The sequence below is a fragment of the Oryctolagus cuniculus genome, chromosome 3, assembly GCF_051225735.1.
Source record: "Oryctolagus cuniculus isolate XC-2025 breed Fujian yellow rabbit chromosome 3, ASM5122573v1, whole genome shotgun sequence".
NCBI lineage: Eukaryota > Metazoa > Chordata > Mammalia > Lagomorpha > Leporidae > Oryctolagus > Oryctolagus cuniculus.
The window spans coordinates 14402502-14419545 of NC_142869.1; the positions used below are offsets into that span (position 1 = coordinate 14402502).

Here is a 17044-nt window from a genome sequence, read left to right on the forward strand (position 1 = left end):
GCAGCAGCTTCACCTGCTATGCCACAGCACCAGCCCCCCTCATTTTCTTTATCCAGTCATCAATTGATGGAAATCTGGGTTGATCCCATAGCTTAGTTATTATGAATTGAGCTGCAAGAAGCAAGGGGTTACAGATAACTTTTACTTGTGCTGATTTCATTTTGTTTGGGTAAATTCCCAGGAGTGGGATGACTGGGTCATATGGCAGATCTATTTTCACATTTCTGAGGAATCTCCAATTTGTCTTCCACAATGGCTGTACTAGTTTACATTCCCACCAACAGTGTGTTAGGGTACCTTTCAGATTTTCACATTCCATAGGTACAGTTCCAGGAATATGTTTTTTTTTTCTAAATGATCTGTCTACTGTTGTGAACTCTGTCTTTTAACTTTTCTCATTCTCATGTTTCCTGAAATCCTCGCAAAAGCATGAGCTTTTTCACCTGATAGCATGTGATTAATGAACAGTTTAATGATTTCTACAATATATAGTCAAAACTAAGGTTTTATTTTCTTCTTTATTATTGCAAAAAATTGCAAGAAATGGATATGAATTCTTCCAAGGAACTATTATAATAAAATGTAAATATCTGCAGTATTTATTATGTGAAAATATTTCCATTAACTTTTTTGTTTTTTAGATTTTATCTGAGTTATACAAGTTTCATGTATTTCATATTCTATTAACACTTAGTGAGTTGAATTCTTGAGGACTTGTTTCATTCAAATGTCTTCTTAATGTCGTAGTCTTGCTATTAAAGAAAATGTATTTATATTGCATTCTGTGTTTTGAAATACATGCTGGCTTCAGTTATTAGGTTACCAGAATGGTAGGAAGCCTTTCAAATTTAAGAATTCTCAAACTTTATATGCATCAGAGTCACCTGGAAGGCTTGTTGAAGCTCAGATGACCACCGATTGTTGGTACCTGAGAATTTACATTCTAACAAGTTTTCAGGTGACACTGATGTTGCTGGTACAAGGACCATGCTTTGAAAACTGTTGTACTAATTCCTTGCTTGAACAATGTAAAACAAGTTAGCAAGAAGTACAGGGCTTCCAGTAAAAACGCCTCATAGATTATTTACATGCCTGTCCCTTATTTCTTGACTAAAACTTCTGGAAACTAGTTAGTGGCTGATACTGAGCTGAATGTAACTTAGCCAGACAGGATCCTGGAATCCAGTGCAAAGTGGTCATCAGAGATGTGGGTTCTTGTCCTGGAAGATGCTGTTACTGACTGCACCACACTCTTCGTCACTCACAGCCCGTTCACATCTCTGGCCTTGTGGTTCCTACTTCTGCATCATCCTGCTTCACAAAGCTATTGGGGGCATTAAATGACAATAAATATAATATAATGACAACTGATATGCACTGTCACATGCAGAATTTTCAAAATATTTCTCCCCACAATGATACAGAATGATACAGTAGACTCCTCATTAAATACATTCTTAATCTATATCAATTTAATTCCATTTGTTCACTCAGTGTCATTTATGTAGCTCCAGCATGACTACTTCATAAAATCTCCAATGGCTTAGTGACCACAACACATTCTACACTTTCTTTTTTATTTTTTTAAAAAGGATACATCCCATGCTTCAGTAACATCATGGACAACTGCATGTTCTGTTACCTGTATCTGAGTTTCCTGGGGTCATATTACAGTGCAGATTCTGATTCAGTAGATCTTATTTGATGTCTAATGAGCTTCCAAATGATGTTTATGTAGCTAGTCAGTGGACACACTTTGGGAGACAAGAACTTACTAGGTATTTAATTTATATTCTTTAATGATAGTTCCTCAATCTATGTCTACTTGCATTCTGCAATCATGTCTGTGGGTCTGTGTTTATGCACATGTGCATGCATGTGTTTAGTCAATACTTAGTGCATAAATTATCTAATGAGAAGCATAAGATAGTCTAAATTACTGAAGTAAAAAATATCAACATGTGAACACCTTACTACTGGCAGAATGGATATCTATTGAGAGTTACACCAGTGCATCCAACATTAACTATGAAAAACAGACCTAGATTTCAATTAAAGAATTTTTTGAAAATTATGCTTTTTCTTGCTCTGACTGTAAGCAAATGATTTTAACCTCAGTTCAACTATAATCTCTTTCATTGCAGGTGAAAATCGAGCTACCAACACAACTTCATGAAAAACACCATATTTTGTTTTCTTTCTATCATGTCACCTGTGACATAAATGCAAAAGCTAATGCCAAAAAGAAGGAGGCTCTGGAAACATCAGGTACTGGGAGGAGACTACCTGCAGTAGTGCCTGTGTCATTTGTCCTGAGTTGGGAATATTTTAAAAACTCTGACTTGGCCGGCGCTGTGGCTTACTAGGCTAATCCTCCGCCTGTGGCACCGGCACTCCAGGTTCTAGTCCTGGTCGGGGCATTGGATTCTGTCCCGGTTGCTCTTCTTCCAGTCCAGCTCTCTGCTGTGGCCCGGGAAGGCAGTGGAGGATGGCCCAAGTGCTTGGGCCCTGCATCTGCATGGGAGACCGGGAGGAAGCACCTGACTCCTGGCTTCGGATCAGCACGGTGCACCAGCTATAGCGGCCATTTGGGGGGTGAACCAACAGAAGGAAGACCTTTCTCTCTGTCTCTCACTGTCTAACTCTGCCTATCAAAAAAAAAAAAAAAAATAGAAACAAAAAAACAAACAAACAAAAAAAACAAATTCTGACTTACTGGAATTTTTAATGAAGTTGGTATTCATCAACAGTAAATAGCTTTATTTTTACTTCTTATTATGGAGATTTGTATTGAAGCATTCTCTTTGTCGTTCCTCTCCACAGTTGGCTATGCTTGGCTTCCTCTGATGAAGCATGATCAGATAGCTTCTCAAGAATATAACATCCCAGTAGCAGCAAGTCTGCCTCCCAATTACTTAAGCTTCCAGGATTCTACAAGTGGAAAGGTACTGAGTAATGTATAATTTAAAAGAAAAAACATCAATTAAATTTAATGAGGTTATCGTCTCTTTCTCTGATATTTAAATTAAGACTATAATGCATATGTTAATTGCAGTTAAGAATCAAGTATACCTGCAATTGACTCCAAATCTGTTATGTTGTTTATAACCTCCAGAAGTTACCTGTTAAAATTATTATTTAATATCAGAGTGATCTCATCTAACAACGTTGCCAAATACACTTGCATCTTTTGTTTTTCATCTCTAGAGTAATTTAAGATTAATGGATCAGGATAGCCAATAAACATAAACTAAATAATGTATTTATTTCCTTTCCCTCAAACTGTCGGAGTGACTAACAAACTTTTTTTGTAGCATGGTGGGAGTGACATTAAATGGGTGGATGGTGGCAAGCCACTTTTCAAAGTATCAACATTTGTCGTATCAACAGTCAATACTCAGGTGAGTATGTTGGCCTGAAATAGTAGCATCTTCTCTGCCACATAAAATCATAAGGTGCATTCTATACTCACAGCATGAGATTAATCATTTCATGAGATGTCATGACAGCAGGTGGTGGAATATTCCAAGGGAAGAGTTTAGGGGCATGATGTTATGCCTGTTTTAAGGTAGAGTGCCTAACTCCATAGGCCTAGGTACCATGAAACTTCAAAATGAAAACATTAGAAGTATATTTAACCAAATGGTACTCCCCTTGGAGCATGGCTTTTTCCACTGGCGACATCTAACTGTTAAAATTGGTAAATGTTAACAGCAAAGACGTTGGATTTTTAACCCCAAAACTAAATCTTGTTCCCAGTGCCTACCAAGAGCCATGAATTCTGAGGAATGGCATTTGAGGGTCACCTCCAGCAACCTCTGGCTCAGTGACCTTGGACAAGTCACTTTATTCTCTGAAATTCTTATTTCTTAATCAACAAATTGAGCTCAATAAAAATCTCTCTACCTAAGGTTATTGGTAAGGATCAAGGTGAGAAAATGCACCTGGAAATATTCCATCAACTGCAAGATATACATATGTATACACATGCATACAATACACATGTAGTTTTCATTGTTAAATTATCACAAACTAATCCCTTCTATTGCAAGGAAGTCTATTTTACCATATCATAAGGAGTTTGCTGGCACCAATTATAAACTACAAAGCAAATGATACAAGTCCATAAAATATGTATTTCTTCTATGTCAAGCTCAATTTTTATCTGCTTTTCAATTTGCTTCATACTGCTTTATCTTTAGTCTATATTTGGCTTGAATAAAAATGAAATAATCCATGAACCATATATTCACTGGTCAAAATTTTTCTCATTAACCTCTGATGCTTCAAGTTCAATTTAGTGTTCATTTGCAGCCTGGTGCCCACAGCTATTTAAATGCATGTTTTCTTTGATGCCATCAGCCCTATCTATCAATTGCTATTTTTAAAGTTTTATTTATTTTTATTTTGCTTGATAGACAGAAAGTGAAAAGAAGGGGGAATCTCCTCTTTGCTAGTTCACTCTCGAAGTGATTGCAATGGCAAAGGCTGGGTCAGACCAAAGCCAGTAGCCAAGAACTCCATCCTCATCTCCCATGGACATGTCAGGGACTCAACCAGCTGAGCCATCACCTTCTGCCTCCAAGAGTATGCATTAACAGAAATATAAAATGGGAAGCAGATCCAGGATTCAAACCAAAGCACTCTGATATGGAATGTGGGCACCCCACGCACTGTCTTAACCACAGTGCCAAGTACCCACCCCTCATACCTATTTGTATATGTCTCAGACACTCTTGAATGTCTCTCTCTCCGGCTTCCTTCTCCAGATAGCCCAGGTCTCATTCATCACTGGCCACATGCATCACATCTGACATTTACCTCAGTTTCCAACCATCCAAAGCCTCTCCGTGCTGTGGCCTCAGCCATATCACAGCCAGGTGGTAGCTGAGACATTCAGCCCTCCCGCAGTCAGAAAGGTCATGTGTCTCTTCCCTCCCTTCCTTCTCCAGTTGGCCTGCTCAGTACCTACCCATCCTAGAGACATTCTCATGTGTCACATTCTCAGAGATGCCTTCCCTCTCCTCGGACCCCACACATGTAAGCCAGGCCACCTCACTACATACCCAGCCCAGTCGGCCTCTTGCTTTCCATTTTAAGTGCTTATCAAATTTGATGGACAGGGAGTGTGTGGATGTCCGGTCCTGGTGCCAGTCTGCCTCCATTGTGGGAGGTCCACAGAGAAAGGGATCAGATTTGCCTTGCCCTCTGCTCTGTCCTCGGTGCCTGACAATAGCCTGGCCCAGTCAGCTTTCAATAAATACTGACAGAATGTACAAATCAATGAAGCATGTTTAAGGGGAAAACAGTTGTGTCCAGTCAGAAAAGAACTACAGTAAGAAAGCAGAAAACATCACACACATACACACACACATACACACAATTCTAGAATCATTGAATGTCCTTCTAGGATCATTGAATGCTAAAGAAGCATCCCAAGTGCACACCCTCACGCACACCATCTCCCTTCCTACTGCGTAATTCAGCACAGGACTCAGAGAATTTTGAAATGGCCTCCAAGGGTAAGAGTCAGGTTTATTTCATGATGTTAGCTATGGATGTCCTAGTTTTGGCTAATTTGAGTATTTTAAGCCTGAAAATGCTACTGTGCCTGTTAAAGAATAGACATTCTCTTTTGTGTTGAGGAATGTGTAAGAGAATTTGGCAAAGATCTATGAAACAAGCAGGAATGAGAAAATAAATGATGAAAGTTTTGAATTTTTTATATTTATGTTTTATTTATTTTTACCTTTTTGAAAGGTAGGATAACAGAAAGAGAGAGAGAGAGAGAGAGAGAGAGAGAGAGATCCTTCATCTATTGATGGCTCACTGCTCAAACGCCACAATAGCCAGGGCTGGACCAGGCCAAGTCTAGGAGCCAAGAACTCCATCTGTAGGTGGCAGGGACACAAGTACTTGGGCTGTCGTCTGCTGCTTCTCAGGCATATTGACAGGAAGCTGGATAGGAAACGGAGTAGCTAGGACTCCAACTGGCACTCTGATATGGGGTGCAGATGTGGAAACAGTTACCTGGTCTGCTGTGTCACAAGTCCTGCCCTTATTCATTTACTTTTTAATTTGAAAAAGAGCACAGCCAAGGGAATTCTCCAGTCATTGTCATGTGACCTAGAATGACAACCAACCCTATGAGAATGAGATAGGATAGAAAGTGGGGCTTTGTAGTTCAGGTGGAGCCTTCATTAACGTTCAGTGAAAACGAAAGCTTTGTCACAGATGTATTGAACAAAGGCTCATGTGTTAAGGCGTCGGTCCTGCAGCAATGCTTATCTCCATCGTGAGGATGGTCTGTAGGACAGGATATGGGTCATCAGAAATAAACTCCTTTTTTTTCTGCTGTTGCAGGATCCACATGTGAATGCATTTTTCCAACAGTGCCAAAAACGAGAGAAAGATATGTCTCAGTCACCTACCTCAAATTTCATCCGCTCTTGTAAGGTAACATGACATACAAGTAGTGTCAGTGCTCCTTGGGTCAAAACGAGCAAAAGGGACCCTTACATATCCCCCTGAGTAACAAATTAAGACGTGGTTATTACTGGAGATTTTTGAATGCTTTATTAATTCAGCAAGTAAAATTTTATTTCAAAATGCTCTAATAGCTTCAATCTGTTGTCTAAGAATTAAGCAAAGAACAGTTGTTTCCAAAATTAAAAAATAATTAAAAAGCAAAATCAATTGATTGTAAGTTAAATAGTTAATTATATATGCCATGCTAAATGCAATAATGGCAACATCAGATAAAGATGAGCAACTGTATACATATTTATATTCCAGTTCTGAAATCTAGAAACTTATTTGTTTCTCATTATCTGTTTCTAATTGACAAATTAAAATTGCATTTATTCACAACGTACAATATGATTGTACATATTGGAAATGTGTATATGTGGTGAACTCTCTAAATGAAGCTAATTACATGTCTTCCTTCATATGTTTATCATTTTTTGTGTTAAGAGCACTTAAATCTACTCTTTAAAAGATTTTCAAGGACACAATACAGTATTACTAGCTATAGTTACCATATTATACAAAATACCCTTGGATATGTTACTCCTGTTTAGCTGGACTTTTGTATCCTCTGACCACATCTCTACAACATCTTTGTTCCACCCTCCACCAACACCCCATCCCTGGTAACCACTATTCTACACTGTTACTGCGAGTTCAAGTTTTTTAGATCCCACCTATAAATGAAATCATGCAGTAATTGTCTTTCTGTTCCTACTCTCTTTCACATAACATAATGTCCTCCAAGTTCATCTATGTTGTTCCAGGTGACAAGAGTTCCTTCTTTCTTAAGGCTGAGTATTTTCCATTTTTCCATTGTGTATACTTCTTTCATATTTTCTTTGCCCATTCATCTGTTGATGAACATTTAGGTTGATTCCATATGCTGGCTTTGTGAATAATGCCATAATGAACATGAGAGTGAAGATATCTCTTCAACATACTATTTTCACTTCTTTTGTGTATATACCTATAGTGGGATTGTTGCACCATTTGTTTGTTGGTTTGATTTTTTAGATTTACATAATTATTTGAGAGATATAGTTACAGAGAGAGAGATAAAGAGAGAGAAAGAAAGGTCTTCCATCTGCTGGTTCACTGCCCAAATGGCTGCAACAGCCAGAGCTGGGCTGATCTGAAGCCAGGAGCCGGGAGGGTCTTCTAGGTCTCCCACACATATGTAGGGGCCAAGCACTTGGACCATCTTCTGCTGATTTCCCATGCCATAGCAGAGAGCTGGAACGGAAGAAGAGCAGCCAGGACATAAACCAATGCCCATATGGGATGCTGGCACCACAGGCAGAGGCTTATCCTACTTCACCACAGTGCCAGGCCCCCATATGGTAGTTTTATTTTTTTAGCTTTTTGAAGAACCTCCATACTGGTTTCCACAATGGTTCTACTAATTTGCATTCCCACCAAAATTGTACTTTTCTCCTCATCCTCTCCTGCACTCATTACCTCCAGACCCTTTGATGATAATCATCCTAACAGGTGTAAGGTGATTACACATTGTGATGTTATTTGCATTTCTCTGGTGATTAGTGATGTTGAGTACTTTTATTGGAAATGTGTGTGTGTTCTCTAGAAAAATGTCTATTAATGTCCTACCATTGTTTAATTCAGTTAATGCTTCCTTGCTATGGAGTTGTTTGAGTTCCTTATATATTTTGGTATCTACTCTTCACCAAATGTGTGGTTTGCACATTTTCCCTCCCATTCCATAAGCTTTATTTTCACTTTTGTTCCTGTGCTTTTAGGGTCATTACAGAAAACATTATTGTCAGACCACTGTCATGGAACTTTCCTCTATGTTTTCCTTTAGGAGTTTTACAACTTTATTTCATGTGTGTAAGTTTTTTTTTTAATATCCAGATTATGTTGTAAATATAATTGGTATCTTCCAATTTACTACAGAATTTATTGAACGTGGAAAAAATCCATGCAATCATGAGTTTTCTGCCTCTAATCTTGAATCAGCTCTTCAAGGTGCTGGTGCAGAATGAAGAGGATGAAATAAGCACAACCATCACCAGGTATCCACAATACAACCTTGGGGCAAAAGACTGTATAATCTGTGGTTGCACATACCCTGATTATGACTGAACAGGCAACACGTCTCACTTAAGAAATACTTAGCATTTCTCACTTTTGAATCCCTACCTTCTAATCACCTTTCGTTATCATTAATATTTAGACCTCTTTTTAAGCTTTTCTTTGTGTTTTTAATTAGATTCACACACAGTTGTAGGAAATAATGCAGAAAGCTCCTTTGTATCCTTTATTGCCTTTTTCCCCAGGGTAATGTTAAATATATTTTTGGAATCATGCAGTATATATAACCTTCGGGTATGGCTTTTTACACATAGAGCACTGAGGTTTGAGAAAATTTAAGTGTTTCTGTTTCCACAACCAACAATTTCTGAACCCAAAGTAAAAGTTTCCAACTATGCCTTCAGCTGATGCTCTTTTCAGCAAGAGTGTATGCATCTGTGTTGACAAAACTCCTAAACATTTCAGCTGTTAGAGCTATTGAAATTCTGAGATATTCCTAGGCACTGAAGCCATGGGCAAATGGGAGTGTCAATGGTAAAAAAAAAATCCTCTCATACCACCATTTCAAGAAATCTAAACTCACCTAAGGGAAAACACAAAACAAAACAACAGCATCTTATCCAAATTTATTTTTGCAAAAGCACATATAATGCCTACAGATTGAGAGACAATAAAACAGAATACTATAAATACTTATAAAATAGAATACTACCCTTAAATAGAGGTTAAAAATGTTACATTTAATTATATGGTAAAAATAATCCTTATTCGAAGAAGACAATATCAGAAAAAATAATTTGCACATTCAACTTAAGCAAAAAAGTCTCCAGTGTGATGTCAAAACCATATGACAATATTTGTGTCTTAGTGTTTAAAAGTGTGACAGTTAAAAATGATAACAGGTATTCTGAATACTAAATACCTAGTTTGAAGGATGAGGAGGGTGAAGGAGAAGTCTGGAATGGGTTCATTCACTCATTTAGTAACTATTAAATACCCAGTTTTCTGAGCACTCCAGTGACATACTAAAGCAGTGTTTTTCTGCTTCCTCCAGAAAATCCACTGAACAGTTCTGTTTTTCCAGGGTTCTGACTGACATTGTGGCCAAGTGCCATGAGGAGCAGCTAGACCATTCTGTCCAGTCATACATTAAGGTATGAAATCACCACTTGGGCATTGGTTAGACTCCCTTGTGCTGTGTGGCTCGTCTCACTTCCTGTCTGCAATAGGTGGGAGAATCTCTTTTAGCTGGACAGTGCCCACCACGGTCACATCAAGAATTCCTCTTAACTACTTAGAATTCCATCTCTGCATTAATGGACTAGGTGTATTGTTTGAATGTTATCAATGTATAAATAGTGTATACATGTGCACATAAGTAGTTATATGGGAAAAGATGAAAGAAAAGGGTAGAGGAGAAAATTAAAGTGTCGTCCTTGTAAATTCAAAATCATAGTAAAGTCCTAGCTGGTTTGAAAAAGTCATTCCCTAACTCTGAAGTTGAATGCTCTGTGTTTCTTCTGTGACGTTTTCTTAGCTCTTTTTATTGTTTTCTCAGGCATTATTTCATTTCCCAGTTACTGTATATTTGTACCTGCTTCTGGTATGTTAAGTCCTTTATCTTCTGGCATGGAATCACTTGCCCATTCCATCAGTGTGCACCTGCTTCTTCAGTGTCCTCCATCAAGTGTTCACTTGGAGAAGTTTCTTTTCTCATTTCCAGTTGGCCTGTGACTTAATGCCAGTGAACTTGTGATGATGTTTTCACTTGCATAGCTCCTACCTAGATGTCTGTTTCTTGAATGAAAAAAAGTGTTCGTCCAGAGATAAATAAGAGTATATAAAATTATAATACATAGAGGACCTACATTTTTGCTTTTTATGCATAGATTAAATCATTTTGAGGAATCAGCTTTGTTTTATATGAAAAGAATGTTCTAACAATATACATATACGGATAGACATATATTCTGGATATCTAGATAAGTTCCTAGAGAAGAATAAGGATCTTCTGTGCTGGAAACTTAGTTTTTTAAAGCATAACCAACACTCCTTTAGAACAAAGTGAATAGAAATTGCATTATAGAGTGAACTCGCTGAGATGATATCTGAAAAGAAATTTTTCTTAACAGTTTTATGTCTACATATTTTCTACCTGCCAGAAATGTTGACCATCTTCCCCAATGCCACAGCATGGTCGGTGCCCTTCCTTAAAGTCCCCAAAAGTAATCTTCGCAGTAATTTGCCTGTGGCCATAATTTTACCCAATGAAATCCACATTTCAATTTCAGAAAGGCAGTTCCACATACAGATGCCGTTGTAGTGTCTGCTCTGTTTAAGATAGTATCACAACTTATCTTTCGTAGGAAATCAGTTGATTTACCGTGCAACACACCAAATGGGGCACTTTCACCCCCTCAACAGTTACTTCAGCTTTCCATTTCAATCTCCAGAGAAACTGAGATGAACAGTTCCTTGATCCAGTTTATATCCAGGCATCTCCATTTCAACACAAATGTTATTTTCCTCATTCCAATAGAATCATTGAAAATTATCTTAGGAACCCTATAGTTCTGTGACTATTTTTGTGGTATACAAAGCCAAGTCCTTGTGAGTATGGCCAAATCTCAGACTCTGTGATGACCTTGGATGCATTGGAAATGTGCCTACATGTAGCCTTTATTTTTAGCCGGAACATCTGAAACATCTTGACATGTCAATTTCATTTTATAATATGGAAAACTGATTATTTAATTTGTTTTGAGTGGTTCAAATTCATCAATATACCTATATGGATTTTCATCCAGCTAAGAATTCCTAATGATATTTTATGATATCATTTCATATATCTAAATAGAAGCCTACTAATAAATGTAGTCAACTTGCAGTTTACTCTAGAAAGAGCACTAAACTTTCTCCTGCAAGAGCACTAAACTAACAAGTAATAGATGCTAGTCAAAGCTAAATGGTAACTTCAGCCTTGTGCCTCTCTAAACCTTAGTTTTTCCTCTGTGGCTTGAGATGAGATGGACCAGACCTACATCCAGTTCTATAGTTCTGTGATTGGACTCTTGCCACAATACCCGATTGACAAACTGATCTTGACCAAACAGTCTAAACTTTTAATCCTAGATAGAGAAAATTATTTTTTAGTTTATAGATGAATACTAAGCCCCATGTCTAGGAGCACAGTGAATCTTCAGGAGCTAGTACCAATGCATGCTTGGGTATTCTTGAAAAATGTGTTAGTCAATGTAATTTACATTTATTGTGAAACAAAGGAAACACCATTTCAAGTTCAGTGGTGCTAAATGCTGCTAACTCACTCCATCTACAATGCCCAAAATATACACAAACACCATGTTTTTCAAATATGTATGTCTAAAGTCAGCTTACTTAAATGTCATGGTTTACAGTGCTTTGTGGTACTGATAGATTTCTAAAAATAAGAATATTCCAGTGCCAGTTGAAATGCTCTCTGGACTAAATAGCTGTGTATGGGATTAGAGAATTGATGATATTACCCGCCTCTGAGGTGTAATCCATGAGAGGAAAAAATTATGTAATGCTGAGTTTAGCTAGCTTCTTGTGTTCATTATCTTTGTCTTTCTCCTTTGGAATGAGCTTGGAGAAATCAGGCTCACTATGACCACTTGGGTGCTGATGTGTTGCAAAGCTCAAAGAATTGGTCACAGACACACAGGCAAATACGCCTCCTCTTTGAGTCATCCTCTTACTTGCCTTACTCAGTGAAGTCTAAGTTATATGTTATGAAGAAGTGCCCTTCCTTTTGCCAAATTCAATTCAGAAATAAAATATTACAATATAATAGTAAACATTTTACATTTGGTATATATATGTACATAAATTGATTTTTATATTCTTAAAAGATACTAAGAAGCATGAAAATCAGATTATCCACACTTAATAGTGTATACCAAAACCAAGCTTTTGAGAAAAATAAGCAGCATTTATTGTCTTATCAACAGCCAATATTGGTGAATCCATGGATAGCTGTGTCTAAGCATGGGGTGGTAATCCCTGGGCTTGTAGAGAGCTCACCTACAGGCCTCTGTAAGGCACCTGCTTTCCCACTTGGCTATTTGAGTGGGTGCTCTACCCTTTCAGGATGAAGAATTGCTACCATGCTACCTGTTGCCAGTGGAAGGAAGAAGGGGAATGTGTCCTAAGTAGGTGGGTGTCAAAGCCCCCCATGTATCCTTGAACCTGCTAAATGGCTCTCTGGCACTTTCTCTTGGTTTCTACAAAAAGAACTTCAAGGAGAGCTTAGGTGAGCAAGGCCCCACCCGTGCAAATCTCTAAATAGGAACAAATGTATACCACTATTCTCATTTCTTTCATGACAAAATGTGGCATGAGTAGATAATTTTGACGTGGCTTATTCATGTGACTTAATGTGTGAAGCTTTTTAAAAAGGTAGTTAACTTTATTCATTTTTTGGATTTTCTTCAGTTTGTGTTCAAGACCAGTTCATACAAGGAGAGAACTATACATGAAGAACTGGCTGCAAATGTGACTGGTCTTTTGAAGTCCAATGACTCAATAACAGTGAAGCATGTCTTGAAGGTAGGATGGTCATTCAATGACTAGCACGAGGGGTAGGTCACTGTCACCTCTGAAAGATAATAGGATTTGTTGATTTCCATAGATGATTTCTCTTATTTCTGGCACATGCTTCATACTGAGACTGTAACATAAAAATATTAAGCAAAATATATCTGTTGTCAAGAGATCATAGAAAAAATGAAGAATGGGTCCAAGTGAAATGCTTTGGCCTAAAGACAAAAATGAGTAACTGTGAAGAATGATCTAGAATATTCAAAAATGCTAACTGTAGCACAGATAAAATTGTTGGGATTTTAGCCACAGTAAGGGTGAAAATGCTAAGGAAAGTATTGATGATGTATTATTTAATATGCTGACAACAGAGAGGAAGCATAACAATGATATTTTGGTCCTGCAAAGTGGAAGAACAAGCATCTCAAGGAACAAGAACAGAGAGATGATGAAAGGTTTATAAAATGGCCACTGTAATTATTACAGAATCCCCAATCAGTGCCAAGTTATATTTAATTTGTGACTTGACAGATGATTAGTAGCAAATTGAAAGAGAAGCCAGGCTCAATCTGTGTCAACATCAGTTCACTAAAATTCTCAGCCTAAGAACTTAATTGTTTGAAGTAGCCTTATGAGTATATTCATTCCATTTATTCAATAAATACATCGCAAGTGTTTTCCACCAACAGGCATAATCCTAAGCACTTGGGATGCATCAGAGAACAAAATAAGGACCCTTGCCCTGAAGAGGTTACATTCAGCTCACAAATAAAAACAATAAACTCTAGATATTCTTACAAAATCATATTGTTAGGCGAGACATAGAGTCAAAAAAGAAACTAGGTCAGAGTGCTAAAGTTGAAAGGCAATATTTAATATTTGGAGTTTCACACAAGGATGGGTCTCGTGAGAAGTTAATACATGGCCCAAAGTGAAGGAGGGGAGGGGGGTGTGCTTGGGAACATTTAGAGTGGAGCATCAGAGGTCCAGGAAATACCTTGTTAAGTCTTAAGAGGCAGAGCCTCGCTGCTGAATCTGAAGGAGAGAGGACGTCCACTGTGGCTGGAGCGGCGTGAGCAAAGAAAGGAGTTCAGATGAAGCCAGAGAGGCCCTGGGCAATCAGTCAAGCAGCAAAGCCTTAGGGGACGTTGCAAGGTCCTTGACTTCCACTTGGAGGAAGACCAGGAAGCATTTTCAGCAGCAGAGTGACATGAGCTCCCCGTGATTTGAAACGCAAATCACTCTGCTGGCCATGTTGAGAATAGACTATGGTGGGGTGAAAATAAAGACAGCACTGCCCAGCAGCAGATTGCCCCTGGAAAAGTCAGAGATCCTTTCAAAAATGAGGTGAGGGCAAGATCGCATCTTCAGGAGAGTTGGCTGAGGACAGGTCGTGTGCTCCAGGAGGTAAGGTGGGTTGGTTTTCATAGACAGAAAGCAGTGAAACATGGAGCTACAGAAGAGAATTTGGGCAGCCCGTGGAGCTCCAAAGGGTGGGAGAGTAGTCTCTTATGTCTTCAGACGAAAACAAAGGCCCAAGTTGATTCATCCTGGTAGATTAAGGAAGATAGGTCAGGCAAGCCAGAGTGCCTGAGGAATTAAGAGACAAATGTTGGAACATTTGTCATCATGGTTAAAAATATTAATAAGAAGCAAGAAAGGGAACTGTTGCACTCTGCCTGTGTTAATTTAATATTCCTAACCACAAGAATTTCACTTGTGATATTAGGCAGCCATTTCTTTTTTTTTTTTTTTTTTTTTTTTTATACTACTAAGTGACATCATGAAGCCAGAGCTGCCTCTTTGGAATGCTGATCTCTGCTCTTACTCATCTCAGTCTTCTGGAGTTAGGACTATGTACTCAACAATCCGCAGAAGCATTGTTTTTATCATTGTAAATTTGAGTGTAATCCAAATGCCCATTGATAGAAAAATAAATAAATAAATTGTGTTTTTATATGTGTGATGTGATGACAACATGTGCCCCTCAGCTGCATGTCTCGATATAAACAGAAGTTGTTGAATGAAGGAGAATATATTTCTAGGATGGCTCTAATTATAAGTTCTGCCGCAGGAAGAACTAAATATTCCTTCCATAGAGGGAATGATTAGCACTGAATTCATAACTGCGGTGGAAGTCATGGGAAGGGGAGCAGATCAGGGAATATATTCTTTACATATACAGTGTAACTGAAATATCTGATCCTTATTTTACCATTAATCTTTTATAAAGATCCTAATAAAGTAGAGAATATGTTATTGATCTGATGCATTTCATTTCAAAGAATATGCCTAAAATAAACATGTTGCAATATTACATAAAGAAAAACAAAATTATCATTATTTCACCATGGGATAATAAATTCCTTTTTGTCTTTTCTTATTCCTAACAGCATTCATGGTTTTTCTTTGCAATTATCCTAAAATCAATGGCACAGTACCTGATTGACACAAATAAAATTCAGGTAAGATAATGGGAATATAGTAATAAAATATCATGCAAGAATTAAGTTCTCATTAGTCCAATTTTTATTGGTTTTGTAAATATTAGCAATTCATGCTAATTGCTTTTTAAGTAGGAGAAATAATTGCACTTATCAATACAGACCCTTCAGAAATAGATGCTAGGACAAAATTGGAAGCACAAAACATTTGTTTGGGAGAAACAGATAGAAAAAGAGAAAGGAAAAAGGAATACAGAGGCCTGATTCCTTTGAAAGAAAATGAGACAGGAACGCGGATGGGCTAGGAAGAGCCTCAGAATGAGAAAAGGTTTCTCCTGATGGGCACTTGGAGGGCAAGGGGTATTCATTAGAACAGTCCCGCACTTGACAGATGATCTAACTCACAGACCTCTAAAAGCTCATTCAGTGGGTGCTGTCTGCACAAAAAATGACCTTGGCAAGAATTCTTAAGTAGATACGTAGGTCAAACAACTCTTTTTTTTTTTTTTTTTTTTTTTTTTTTTTTTTTTTTTTGTCTCCCACTAGATTCTGTCTTGGAGTCATGTAAGCTCTGTATATCCATGGCTGCCACAGTCCATAGTATACATGGTGTTTTGCACCTGCTCATAGCTCTGCCCCTTAATAGTCCCCAGACATCTCTTCCTAAAAGGAAACTGAAAATGAGGAGGTTAGTGGTGTCAGCTGCAGTTCTCATCACAGCAGTTGATTTCCTCAGAGGGCCTCCATCAACACACTATCTCTGTCTCCCTAATTTCCACTCTCGACTTCCTTCAACCTAGCAAGCAGCACGGAAGGCCTTGGTAACTCTCCAAACTCCCATTCCAGAGTGGTCTCAGCCTCCGGTAATCTACTCTGGCCAAGGTTGCTAAATGAGATCGTTCACACTTATTTGGTAAGGAAGACCAAGAAGTATCCAAACGGATCATCTGAGTTCCACACATGTTTCTTTCATTCTCATTTGGATAAAGCCAAGGGGAGACCTCACACATTGCCCATTCCCCATTGGGAGGGTGACACAGAACACTACTGCCTGGGGTAGGCATGGTGGCGATCAGCAATTTTGTTCTGATTTATTCTCCTAGTGAGGAAAGGACAGTGACAGAAGCTTCCACTTGACCATCTCCTATGAAAGCTCCATAGGACAAGCACCCAGTACAGGTTACTCCAAACATAAATTTCAGTAATAAGAATTCTATATTTGGTACCAAGTAAATGACTATTGTGTAGATCTTTGAACCCAGGGCACTCACTGTCAACAGAATTCCAGTCAGGACCACATTGTTAATCCCTGTAAGTCCCCGTTCTAATAGGGCAGACAGAGTGAGGCTTTTAGTTTCTAGATATCGTGCTCATCTCAGATTCTATGTCCAACAGTTCTTGAAGTGTGTATGCCCCTCTCCCCAGTGGCCAGTAGCCTG

General features: G+C 38.2%; 1 protein-coding gene across 17 annotated transcripts in view; it reads left to right on the forward strand.

The window, feature by feature from the left end:
- DOCK10 (dedicator of cytokinesis 10) overlaps positions 1–17044 on the forward strand; it is a 299156-nt gene that overhangs the window by 220930 nt on the left and 61182 nt on the right. For all 17 annotated transcript variants that reach the window (XR_016231420.1, XR_016231421.1, XM_051849117.3 and 14 more), the window contains 8 exons: positions 2145–2268; positions 2824–2945; positions 3315–3401; positions 6364–6456; positions 8446–8564; positions 9668–9737; positions 13057–13170; positions 15555–15626. Coding sequence is in view for 15 of the 17 variants with exons in the window: in XM_051849117.3 (XP_051705077.3) it covers positions 2145–2268; positions 2824–2945; positions 3315–3401; positions 6364–6456; positions 8446–8564; positions 9668–9737; positions 13057–13170; positions 15555–15626 (801 nt within the window). In the remaining 2 variants the exon portion in view is untranslated. The remainder of the gene's footprint in view (positions 1–2144; positions 2269–2823; positions 2946–3314; positions 3402–6363; positions 6457–8445; positions 8565–9667; positions 9738–13056; positions 13171–15554; positions 15627–17044) is intronic.